We start from the raw sequence: 14,293 nt of genomic DNA, 5'->3' as shown, positions 1-14,293 counted from the left end.
TCATATTGCTATACGTACCATGACGACGAATCTCACGGAACGTTCGTTCTTGAACATTTCGTAGGACCATCTCCTTATTGATCGCATGCATTTTACTGCTCCGATACCGTTGTTGGCGATCAGCACCTGAAATGGAAAATATAGTGTATTAGATTACATATCAACCGTCCCAGATTTAGTCGAGTCCCTATTTTAAGAAAGACATAGAGCATCTTATTATGCCCACTGCATCACCACATATTACGACCGCTAGATAATGGCAGCGCTTTCCCAGGAAACCGTACCTTTACAGACACATACAGAACAAAACATTACTGGGCTAGTAATTATTTTCTAATGTTCACAGTACGCGAGTTATAAGAAACAAGAGAAAAAAAATATGAAGCAAAACATGAAGTAATATCTTATCTCTCATCAACTTCAGGGTGCCTGGAAGAATGACTAGACAGGTGCCACCGTTTTGTAGCAACAATTCACAGACAGTGTATACTTGTAATACAGTATTAAATAGACTTCATGAACTCGGCAATAGTTATTCCCACGTATCTGATATATTTAGTTGTAGGGTATTGTTCCTATAGAACAAACCTTTTGAACTTTCAAAGATGGTGAATGGTAATTATATTTATTTATTCATGCATTTCATATACAATTTTTTGTTCACTTTGCCTAGCTGTGTGAAACAGTACTTATGAATATGCTGAATAATTTTTAGGTTAATTTTTTTAAATATAAATCTTGTATAATTTTTGGTGTGATTTTTTTTTTTTTTATAAATCTTGTTTTTAAAATATTCATGTTTTGAAAAAAAAAAAAAAAATTTGCCAAATATGTTAATATTATAAATATTTGTAAAAGGCAGATTTGCCGTTTATGGTAATAAAATAAATAAATATGTATGTAAATATTGCAAACTAAACAGGTTCAAAATATCTTACCTTATTGATAACCCTCGTCCCTTTGAATCTCCGTACGAATTCCTCGGGAGTGGCAACTGTGAAGTCCTTCTCTTGCAGGCGGTTATTGTGCATCAACACCGTGCCTTGGGACATAGACGGTCTGGAAAGAAGTTAAAAGCAGACGTTAAAAGATGAAACTAAAAGACATGTGTTTAATTCATTAATGAAAATGTTTGTTGAAACCTTTTGTAAAGCAGTAGCTCAATCACAAACTATCGACGTGCTAATAAGCGACGTGATAACAATTTCTCACCATGGTTGTTTATCGTATTCGCGATCACAATGGAATATCCGTGAACATCTAAAATTAAATGTCAAAATATTTACGTTTCGCGACATGTAATCCTGCTGCGTAATCACATATTTTAATTTCACCGGTGTAAATATGGAAAATATTCCAAAACTGTTGTTTTTATTTATTTATTTATTATTTATCATGCTATTTGTTGCATTTAGCCGGCGGTTGGCAAGCCAAATGTCAAGAAAAGCAGTCGCCATAGTAATCGTAATTTAATTTTTACATTTTTGTATTAGATACTCCTTACTATTTTGCAAATGAAATATATTGTATTATTTTTTTATAGTAAACACCAATTTTTCAGCAATGAACTGTATTTATTTACGAGGAAAACATAAAATAAACTTAGTAGAGCATGTTCATTATTGTTCATTGTGATTGTTTAAATGCTTAGCATGTTTTTAAGCACGTAGATAGTTATTTGTGATTGAGCTACAGGCTCCATGGAATGAGCATCTTTTTATGACTATATGAAAGCCTGCTATAACTCATTTTGATGTCAAACTACTAGATTGCAATAAAAATAAATTAATTAATTACTTATTTTAATATTGTTTTTATTTATTAGGCATTTCATAGACATTTAAATGTACATAATTTGGTTATAATATATTCCTCATTGGGGAATCTTGGGCCAAGGAATACATTTGATATATTTTATACATTCAAGGAATAATCTTTTTTTTCATAAAGAACTTTAAATTATATAAAAAATATTATTGGTCAAACCAGATTTGAATTTTGAAAATGATTCAGATTTTATAATATATTTATTTATTTACATACATAAGTTTATTTACATTATTTGAGACCTATAAGTCCCAAATCCATGGGACTATAAGTCCTGTGTTGAGATGGGACGAGAATTAATTGACACAGACACATGAGTATATCACCACAAATATAGAATCAGAAACATAAAAAATAATTTTTAAAAATACATATATACAGGGTGTTCATTAAACCCTGTCACATCCGAAACCACGATAATCAGTATGAGCAAAAAGACATATTGGCACATTAAAATATTTTTTTAGAACAAAGTAAAATTTAAAAAATAAAATATTAAAAAAAGCAAGTAATTGTTTACTTCTGGAGGGGAGAAACGAGGAGGGGGAGGGGGGAGTGTGATACTGCGCCGCGCTCCCCTCACTTCTCCCGTGCAGAAGTAAGCAATTATTTGTTTTTTTAAATATTTTATTTTTAAAATAGTGGCCACTTAAACCAGCCAATGACAGGTCATAGGCTCTGTAAATGCCTACACTTCCATATATTCTTCTTAAAAATGTTTTCCCTCTCTCTTGAAATAAATTTAAGTATAATATCTTGTTCATGTATCAAATTATTTTATTTTTTATGGTTCACAAACAATAAACAATAGTATAATAATCACAAAATGTTATTTTAGATATTGTTCATCAATTGTGTGTGAACACGGCATGCACAATAAAGAAAAAAAGTTTATAATAGATTTTTTTTTAATTGGCTAGCCTAATTGAATTCTATGATTGTTAAAAAAGTTATTACAATAAATTATTACTAACAGGTTATTACAAATTATTTTACCTAACTAACATAAATGTTTTATTAATAAAAAGATAGTAAATAATAATACTGTCAATGGATAAATAATATTTGGCACACTACACTGCGCTGTTGCAAAGAGGAAAATTATTATCATTGCAACACGGAGCACTAAGCACAACAGAGTTTTAGTACCAACACTTATGTATGGAAGTGAAACATGGAACTGGCAGAGAAAGGATGAAAGCCGAGTGAACGCGGTTGAAATGCGATCTCTTAGACGAATGTGTGGGAAATCAATGTATGACAGGGTTACAAATGATGAAATCAGGGGAGAGTGTAAATCTGAGTCAAGTACGATTGATAAGATTAAGAAAGGGTCTCTGAGATGGTTTGGTCACGTAGAACGAATGGACGATGAAAGAATGAGTTGTGGTCCTGTGGCTAGTGTCTCGGACTCACGGACAAAAGGTCCGTGGTTCGAATCCTACTCTACCCCAACTTGATTCCCATTTTCTAATAGTGAGTTATTTACAACTCGTTGAAAATGGCCCCCAAAATTAAATATTTGGGTAAATCATAAGAACGAAAATATTTCTTTAAAAAAAAAAAATGGTAAAACAAGTATATATGGCGAAAATGAACGGCAACATTAGACGAAGACGACCAAGGAAGAAGTGGCATGATCAGATAAACCGAAATCTTAAATCTGGTCATGTCAAAAGCAGACAGAACCGAAGGGCATGTATGACAAGATGTATGAATGTGGAGGAAGCTAGGAATATATGCCAGGATAGACGTGTGTGGCGGTCCATTCTCTCTGCCTACCCCTACGGAGAAATGGCGTGATGGTAGTAGTAGTAGCAACTTATAATATATGGGTGACCGTAATTTCTTAATTAATTCATAATTAATGCATAAAAATCTTTTTATTTCCCACATATAATTGGAATATTTTGTTAAATCCCATATACTTCCTGGTAGACTAATAACAATTGGAAGGCTATAAAAAAATAGATAGTGGAGCTAGGTAGAAGTAAAATGGATTGTCTCATTCGCCCAAACCAATATTGAATCAACCGCTCCACAAGTGTACAGCTTATGTTAGGTTTTTGTTATTTTCATTGTGCATTTTGTAATATAAATAATATAGATGGACATATATATGTACCTAGTTTTTAAAACTGTCTGATATTTGTTAATTATCTCTATATATATTTGGATAATTTATATAGCGCTGTTTTTGTGAAAATCACCTCAAGGGCGCTGTACAATAAATAAATATCCCAGCACGTCTTGCAGCTACAGAGCGTATGGACGGTTGGGATTCTTGCTTCTCGTCTCCAATTATGATTTACAGGAGCTAGATTACAGCACGTCTTGTAGCTACAGAGCGCATAGACAATAAGAAATCTAGCCTCTATTTACATTTTTAATTTTTTTATTTGACAATAAAGTTAAGAGATTTAGTAATATTTAAAATATATATATATAAAAAACTAATTTATAAAAATAGAAGTTAGATAACAAGTATCGCAGCTACTGAGCGCATGGATGGTTGGAATTCTAGACCTCATTTACTAAATTTGTATATTTGATAGTTAATAACATTTACCTATTGAAGCAAAATTGCTAATCGTCTGGCAGTTACAAAGTGCATGGACAAGTGAAATTCTGGCATCTTAAAATTATCAATAAATTTACAAAAACAAACATTGAGCATAATAGTAAATTTGTAAAGTGTTCGTGCTAAAAAGTAAACAATAAAAAACTAAACAGATAAAGCAATTCAACACTATGGATGACATAACAGATAAAAATAGCCGAAGGGTAGCTTTTGTAGATGTTCGGTAGACACTAGTCACTGTTGCAGTATCGCACAAGTGCAAACACATGTTTTTGCTAAATTCCTAGAAGATGGTCCAGTCCACGTGTAGTTGCCGGAGGGAGGGAGGGGGAAAGAAGCCTATTGTTCCAATGACTTTGTATCCATTTTAGTCTGTATTATTTCGTTTTATAATGAGTATGAAATTCCCGCTCAATTTTATTTATTTTTTACATTATTATTAGACAAAAGTGTGTATGAGAGTGGTTTGAGGATTGACGTATCATTTTGTATGTACGAGCATATTGGAAAGAATATTTTAAATCTATTGAGTATTTCTCTGTTCATTAAGTTAGTCTTCTTTTTTATTCTCTAATGTAAATACATTTCAAATAAGTATATTATTAAGTGTCCTCGGCACGGGTAACACATTATTTTTATTATTATTCTTAGTTTGTAAGAGAAAAATATGAATAAATAAATACATACCGTAACCCTCGGTAATGGTAAATTGGGGAGAATATTGTTTAATATTTTACGTTTCATTATGTAAAATTAACACGTATATTTTCTCGAATAGAGTCCATAAAAATAAAAACAGAAATACGGTGTATAATTAAAGTATCGTAATGGGATCAAGTTAGAATCCAGTAATAAAATATAAGTTAACTCTAATTATCTTTAATCTGGCATTGAAGTCTTTAAAAAATCAATACTGAACCGTGGAGCTTAACATTTCCCGATATAATAATATATACAATACCGAGAAGAATATTCACTTCGTTATTTGTTGACACTTTAAAACGTAAACATTGAACTTTTGTCAGGTGATGAACACGGAAAATTGATATTCAAAATCACAGCAAAAAAGCGAACCGAGGTGTGAAATTCCACGACACACATTAAATAATTTATCAACCGCCGCAATTCCGTGAAAATTTTACTTCAAAGTCCAAAAACAGTTGCGACTAACCTCTCAGGTAGCCCTGCGCCTGGCAAGCCGCATCGCGCCGCCATGTTGCAAATTTGAATTCAGAAATTTCTCCAGAAAAGTGCCAGTTCGACGATCGTTATTTCAACCGAATGTGATTTGATTATAACGTTATTTATAGCGAGAGATATGCCCGATCTCGATACCGGCATTTTGACAGCGATTAGCGGCCGCCCAACGAAACGGCACCACGGCGGACGGAAAAATAAAAATAAAGGAAAACTCAAACGTCGCCATCTCGCTCCGACACACCAGCGCTCGTGACGCATTGTTGCCAATCGATAAAAATCGATCAATCCAGATAACAGTTCCTACTCCTGCCTGGTTTATTTTTATCGGAAAAGGGAATGATAAGAAATTAATTAGTTATTATTGTGACTGAGCACAATATTGACTTAACGTGTATATTTTTTAAATGAGTGTTGTAGGTCAAGAAATCTAGAAAAAAGTTAAATATCAAAGAAGCACATTTTTAAAAATTTGAATAAAAGGGAAACGCACAGCTTATTACAAACAAAAGTATAAAATCGTTAGGTAACTATTACAGCTATGTAACTTCAAAATTAGCATTTTTAAGCCTCTTTTCAGCCTTCTACATAAATGCTACACAAATAAGCCGTGTATTCAAATCATTATTATTCTAATGCATTGCGACTCAACTATTTGTAGCATTTATTAAGGGAGCTGCGAAAATATGTTTTAGCAATTGACTAAAAAAATCTTGATTTTTGATGAAATTATAATTCAAGTCTGTTAGCGAAAATTCTTGGTGGAAGTTAGCTGTTATTTATTATAGAAATAAAAGGAGAGGATGCTGAAATCCACAAAAATTGGTTGACCAGTTTAATCGCTTTCGCGACATCTTTGAGACTGGTATCTTTAAACAATGTTTGAGTATGTCCAAATGCTTGCAGACTGGCTGGGTTTCCTCCCTAGGGAGTTGTTTATATTTAAATTTATTTCAATAGAAATGAACACATTTTTGAGAAGGGAATATGGAAGTCTAAGAAATTACAGGGCTTGTGACCTGTCATTGGCTGGATTAAGTGGCCACTTATAAAAAATATGCAAAATAATTAAAACAATATACATAATATACAAAATAGTAATAGAAAAATAAAATTAATAAAAATTTATAATACATGTCGAAAATGGAATCAAAAGTTATATAATAATACGTATGACAGTGATGACATACACATATACAATATACGTATATGGATAATAATGAAAACAGCAGCGATGTTACGCTTTTATTCCCGAAGCAATTCAAGCATTCAAATTATATTGCTAATTTTTTCGTCTTGTTATGACTTGCATATATTTTTTGTAATGTACGTAAACGTATAAATTAATAAATCGAAATTGAAATATTGAATTACTAAGCTATTAGTAAATTGCTGATTATATTTTTATAATATCCCACTCCAAGCACGAGTCGTTTCCTTTTTTTTTATTGTGGAATTCGTTTAGTTTTCTTTGAAAATCAAAGATTTACTCCATTTTCAAATCATTATAAAAAAAGTTTTTCTTAAAAGATTACCATGAAGAACGTTCCTCTGAAGTTTCGCGGCCTGGCTCTGAAACGCCAAGTGATCGACCGAAAGAAGATTTTCAGCCGGAACTGAAACCGAATTTCGGCTTCTGTTCTAGTTTTGGCCGAAACCGGAACATTGAAATAAGTTGACGGTCGCTTAATTAAATTAAAGTAAAATAAAATTCACGATTAAATAAAAGGCATAAATTCAATGAGAAAATTTGTTCATTTATAGCGCTTTTTGGTTATGTTATTTATTTATTTATTTTATTAGGTAAACAAACAGTATGTACACAAATATTGCCACTTTCTGTTGTTTTTATAATTTCCCACAGCAAAGACCGCATTGGTACGCGAGTTACGGTGAGGTACATTAAGGTTAATCTGAGCAAGAATATCATGGGCATCTATGCAGTTAGATAATAATTTTTGCAAGAATATCAAACCAGTCAAAATCCTTCTTAATTCTAAACTGAAGATATGAAAATACTCTAGACGACCATAAGAGTGAATTATGAAAGTATTTGATCCGATTTTGAATATTAACGATTTTAAACATTTACGTTGCAGCGATTCAATCCGCGTTATATGAATGCGAGTATTATAATTAGGATACCATATTATAGAATTAAATTCAAACAAGCTATGAACAAATGATTTAAACAATGTAAATTTAATTTTTGGGCTTTTGAATGGCTTAGATATTCGCAAAATAAATCTCAATTTTGGGAAGGATCAGAAGATTTATTGATAAGGACTCCTGCAAAACTATTTACAAAGCAATTATTGAACCACACGTTAACTACTGCAGTAGCATTTTATTTTTATCAAACAAAGAAAACATAGATAAACTAACTGTATTACAAAATAAAGCCTTTAGAATCATTTTGAAAAAAAACAGATACACGAGGGTAAAGTCGATGGTAAATGAAATGAAATTATTAACATATAAACAAAGAATATTTTACAATACAATGATATTTGTTCATAAAATTATAAACTCTAATAAAAAAACAGAATTTTGGAAAAAAATTGATCGGAACCAGCATGAACACGATCACAATACTAGAGAAAAGAACAAAATTAGACTTCCATTTAGGAAAAAGGCAAAGTCACAAAATTCAATTTTATTTAAAGCAATTAAAAAGTATTACGAAATGGAAAAAAATATTTATGAAGAAAAAAACATATCAAAATTTAAAATAATGGTCAAGACATATGTGATAAACAACTTATAAATTAAATATATTTGCAATGTTATTATTAGAACACACATAACAATATGTATGATATGTGTGCCCTACTTTAAGATTTAAATAAAAAAATTTAAAAAATGTAAAAGAAACGAAATGAAAAAATATGTACATAATAATAAAGTTTAATAAATTTTTCTCTCAAAAAATATCAGCCTCGGTAAATATATTATTATATTGGTCGCATATTCTAAGTATTGTAGATTGTTTAAAATAGTTTGTTGACGCGTTTTCTGTGTAAAACAGAAGATTTTGTCTTGTCGGTCTAGATGGCACACGGAATGTAAGTCTTTCAAGTAGGTTAGGAGAATCAATTTTATTTTTTATTAATTTGAATAAAAATAACTGGTCTAACATTATTATTCGATTTTTAAGAGAGTTTATTCCATGGTACTGCATACTTTCAGCATGGTTAGAGAAGTTAATGTTTAACCGCCCTATGGGCTTTTATTATTATATTATATTAGCGATACATTCAAGTGCAGCAGTGAAACATAAGTAAATAAATGAAGTTAAAAGTAAGAATAACATTGGAAAGACTAAAAGAAACAACAACAAGTTAAAATAAGGAAATGTTCCCACATAGGTTTATAGGTAGTAAGGTATTAAATATATTAACATATATTAATATACGCACATACATACACATGTGATAAGTAAATAACAGCATTAATCGATACTATTCCTGCACGATTACCTTTCTTTCCCATCCTTCTCTTGAACCATCCTTATTGTACCTACCTAACATCAAGATAGAAGTAATACAAAATTAGAAGATTTGGATTTGGAATAAAACAATATAACATTTTGACACTTCACATACAATTGCATAAAAAGTTCTTGGATTCGTCGCGCGTCATGGTATATGTACATTGTTACATTTCATAGTGCATTTCATCATCCAGTGGTTAAGATTGAAGAACATTCACATCATATCAAAGGTAGGTATCCATTCCATGTTCCTATCCTTTCTTCAAATATCACAAAACTGAATGAAATGCGTTTTTCATTTACTGTCAGCCTTTTCGTTAACATTTTGGTAAACATATGCATACATAATTAAATTAATTAAATTAATCAAATTAATTATGGATAACTTATTTAGCGCCATTTTCGTAATAAAATACCTCAAGGGCGCTTTACATGGTGATTCTATTGTTAACTTAGTTAAATTGAAGCTTTTAAATTTGTAATTTAATTAAAATAATTTATTTTGTTGTCACGTGCTACGGATTTATTCAAATGATTTAGAGAACAAGTGGGTTTTAAGTGCATATACATACACATATATACATATATATACATATATATACACTCATATTCATAAATATATACATTATTATAAAGATACGTAAAAAAAAAACATTTAGTAAAATTTTTGTAAATAAGGAATAATATTAAGATATTTTACACCGATTAATTTATAGCCTTTAGAATATTTAACCTATAATTATATAAAGACAAACGAACAATAACAATTTCACCATACTCGTTACCTAGCCGCTGGCCGCTGGCCGGTGTAGACTGTAGTCTAGGTAGTGGTGAATTGAAATAATAATTGCGACTGCCAGGGGTGCTATTCTGAACGCTCTCGCGGCGCGAGAAAGCAGTTTTTCTCGTGTATTTTGTATGTATGTATGTATTTTGTCGGCCTAATGGTGTAATGGTCAGCGCATCTGCCTACCATGCGAGAGATCTCGGGTTCAATTCCCGACTATGTCATAGCCCCTGGACTGGTACCTGGAGCGTAAGAGTGATCATCTTACCTTCATGTAACAAAAAAATGATCAAGATAGGCTGCAATTGGTGTACCAATGCAGTGCTCTATGCACCACCAGGTGCGGAAAGGGAATAATGATGAGGCCGCGAGAGTCGCGGTCAGGGCCGTAGAAAAAACTTTTTGTGTGGAAATACGCGAGATAAAAGTGTTTCTTCGGCCGCGAGAGCGGTTCAGAATAGCACAGCTGGAGATTAAAAAAATAACGTTAGGTGCCTATAGGTGAGTATTTCCAACAGGTACTTTAAGGCTGATAATACTTATTGATTCCGCGACGTCCAAAGGTCCAATACGCCATTTGCTATTTTAAATAAATTTAATAAATCATAAATACATATAGCTTATACAGCCGAGCGTCATCCGACACATCCCGACCGCAGCTTTGGGATGCGCCGTTACGGCCAATTTTTGTTCGAAACCGAAACCGCAGCCGAGAGTCGTTTTGTAGGCCGAAATCGGCCGAAATCGAAACATCGGTCGGTCACAGAACAATGTCTCAGGGTTTTCTTTCTCACACAAACGTCTGCTCGTGTATCGTGATTATTTTCTACACACTTTTTTTCCAAATTTAAAGGGGAGAAGTCTCCTCGGCGGCGCCGGCATACAGGGAACAGATGCCCGTTGCCGAACGAGAAAAGCTGCCCGAAGGAGCTCTGTAATCTGGTAGCAAGGAGGTAATCTAGAAGTAGATAATATGCACGTCATCGGATTGAGAAAAGAGGGAAGTGAATTCTTCACAGACTGGGATTAAATTGATTGGACATGATCAATTCGCCGAAATGATTACAAAACTTTTTCATGGTCGTGAAATTATTTTTGGAAGCCACCGGATCTGTATATCCGACAGGACCTATAACAGGGCCACATATAGTAGCGAGAAGCTCCATTCGGTAATCATATTAATTTATTTGACACTTTATATACATATACAATATATATACATATAAGGGCGAGCATATTGCCTTAAGGCAATTTCTTCCTATCTACCCAAACCGTTCAGTTTGAGAAAATTATAAATACATGGACATATTGATTCTTACAATTTTATACAAAAATTAAAAGCAAAGATTAACAAAAATAAATATATATAAAAAAAAAATTAACACTATACTATGAAGAGAGGAAAGGGGATGGGAAGGAAAGAAGAAGGATAAAGGAACAATTTAAATATTTAGATAGTGACATTTCAATCTGGACTTAAATGTAAGTAAAGTAGGGGCGTCTCTAACATTAGTGCGTAGATTATTCCACAATCGAGCGGCTACTACTGTGAAAGAGGAGGCAAGAAAATTAGAGCGATGACAGGGTATTAAAAGGGTTCTCTCGTTACTAGAACGAAGAGATAGTCCGTGTTGTGAAAGAGGTTGGATGAGCTCTCTCAGATAAACAGGCGAAGTGGGATTATTAAAAATATTGTGAAGAAGAATGTGAATGTTTCTTCTATGCCTGAAACTGAGCCAGTGTAGTTGCGTGCGATACTCGGTTATGTGGTCAAATTTGCGAAGATTAAAGATATAACGAATACAAATATTCTGCAATCGTTCTAACTTATCAAGCAATTCAAAGTTAGCATCTGGATAACATACATCCGCGTAGTCAAGGAGTGGAAGAAGTAAGCTCTGGTCTAATGTTTGCTTAACATTAATCGGCACGAAATTCTGTAATCTTTTAAGTGAGTGCAAACTGATATAAAGTTTACGACTAACTTCGTTAACCTGATCGTGCCACCCTAAATGCTTATGAATGATAATACCTAAGTTTTTGACTGAAGTCATGAATGGAATTTCTGAATGGAATCATCATAGAGAGGGGCAAGGGACAAGACCACAGGATTTGTTCAGAAGATTGATTAGGATATCCGCAGCAGCACGAAGGGGAATCGACAATATTAAAAACAAATAATTTGTTATTAAATTTACTATGACCTGATAAAAACTGCGTAGTCCAATGAAGGAAAAAAAGAAAGGTAACCCTCCCTGAAGGGAAAGATTCCCTTTGCAATTGCCAAGCATTTAAAGACATTTTTGATATCTTATTGAGACATTCCATCAGTTGACAGTAGATGGACGCCACCAATAACAGAGGAACGCTTTCTATTTAAGTGGAAATTCGCGGATCGTCGCTGTACCTCCAGATCCAAAGGGGACAAGCCCGTTAGAACCGGGAGTGCATCCGTCGGGCATGTCCTATATGCTCTAGCAAGAGCCAGGAGAGGTTTCCTTTGTACGCTTAAAATGATTCGCTTAAAATATTGCAACTCACATCGGTGTGCCCAACAGCCAGCTGCATAGCACACAATGGCTAAGAAAATGGATTTATCATGCAAGCTTCAAAAATTTGTGAGGGCAACGCAATATTTGCTACGTAGCATAATAGGAATAGCGTGTCAATGTAACATACGTCAGTGACTTACGTAAATAAATTAATATCAAAGCCAATGTCAACTGTCGAGAATCACAATAAAATATTCAAGGAAAAAGTCAGGCTTATGTAAAAACCATTCGTCTTGATGTCACTCTTCACTTTAATATCATTATTGCGAGCTGAAGAACCGATGGCTGGCAATTGATGTTCTCAATAATACAAAGAAACGCGATGTTTGAATTGGTTGTAAATATTAAATATGCCTGGAGTCCAGATTACCTTGGACCGTGGACTGTACGTGTGGTGTACAGTATTGTCCATCGCGAATTATTACACTTTGGTTTGTCGGCCAGAGTAATAATATTCATAAATATATTGGTTTCGTTATTTATTAAATACCGCGTCGTTTTAAAATTAGCTATCGATCGTGTACGAGTACTATCTACTACAAATGCTAGAGTTCAAAAGTGTTTGATTGTGAACGTACATTGCAGTCAAACGAAAATTTCAAGTTTACGTGGTAATGAGGAAGTTGAGTGGTTTTATTCTTATTTTTATTTGTTAATATGTTAATAGTATTAACATCGCAACATTTGTTTTATTATATATTTTTTTAAATAATAAATTTCATGAAAGGTACATGTTTTTAAAAAAAATCTCTACAGGTCGACTTTTATACATCTAGTAAATGTTATCACTGTATCTCTCCAAAAAAAGAGACTAACTCTTGTGCTTGGAAAGTGAGTGTTTATATAATTTTGAATATACGTGTACACGAGAAAAAAATAAAAACAGGATATATAAAGAAAAAATCATAAAATAATAATACATTCATACTAATTGACAATTTTCTGGTCAGGCGACTACGGAAGGAGGTCCCAACAGAATGCCCGTACGAGGTTTTCGCGTAACCTAAACTACTTAATACCGAGAACGCGTACGATGTTTGCTCGGAGACACTTTTCATATATAGCTCCGAGAGCGTTCAACGTCTTGGATGAACATATTCAGTTCTCCAAAACAACGTCTATATTTAAGATGAAGATCCATATTTGGATTGTATCGAGGGGTAGAGACCACTGTATGAGATTGCTTCGGGAATAAATATATAACATCGCTGCTGTTTTCATTATTATCCATATGCGTATATGTGTATATATATCATCACTGTCATACGTATTATTTTATAACTTTTGATTCCATTTTCGACATGCATAAATTTTTATTATTATTATTATTTTTTTATTTTTTTTCTTTTATTCAGGAAACATACAGTACGGTTACAAAGTTTAATATTTTACACAATTAGACTTAATTCTAATGGACCAGTGAGGTTTCCATATTATAAAGCAATTATATGTAAGGTTAATTATGAAAGTATAAAAAAGAGAAGGAAAAAGAAAAACATCAATTAAAGTTGTTTAAAATTAAATTAAAGTGAAAAAATGATATTTTAAAGTTTGCAGTTTGTAGTGAGTATTTACAAATGGAAATAATATTAAAAATGAAGATTTTGAGAAATTGAGAAAATTAAAAAATAGAAATTAAAAAACTGAAACCTTTATTTATGCGGATGAGATTCATCTAATTGAATTATTTCACCTACATACTAGGCAACGCCTGAAAATGTTATTTTTTCAATTTCTATACTTCTTCATGGACCAGGTGAATGTATCAACAATGTAGGTGAAACAATTCGATTAGATGAATCTCACCCGCATAAATAACTCTTTAACTTCACAAACATCAAAAGGTGAAAGAATTG

At 32.6% G+C, this 14,293-nt stretch overlaps 1 protein-coding gene across 3 annotated transcripts in view; it reads right to left on the bottom strand.

Annotated features, from left to right (window-relative positions):
- The window catches only part of ACC (acetyl-CoA carboxylase), a 143,200-nt gene that overhangs the window by 61,284 nt on the left and 67,623 nt on the right, over positions 1 to 14,293 (bottom strand). For all 3 annotated transcript variants that reach the window (XM_088229246.1, XM_088229247.1, XM_088229245.1), the window contains 2 exons: positions 939 to 1,059; positions 19 to 126 (listed from right to left, as the gene is read on the bottom strand). In XM_088229246.1, the coding sequence (XP_088085372.1) occupies positions 19 to 126; positions 939 to 1,059 (229 nt within the window). The remainder of the gene's footprint in view (positions 1 to 18; positions 127 to 938; positions 1,060 to 14,293) is intronic.

The sequence above is a fragment of the Micrasema longulum genome, unplaced genomic scaffold (assembly GCF_059751315.1).
Source record: "Micrasema longulum isolate JH-2025_06_02 unplaced genomic scaffold, ASM5975131v1 h1tg000654l, whole genome shotgun sequence".
Classification (NCBI taxonomy): Eukaryota; Metazoa; Arthropoda; class Insecta; order Trichoptera; family Brachycentridae; genus Micrasema; species Micrasema longulum.
This window is presented reverse-complemented; position numbering and strand designations above follow the sequence as displayed.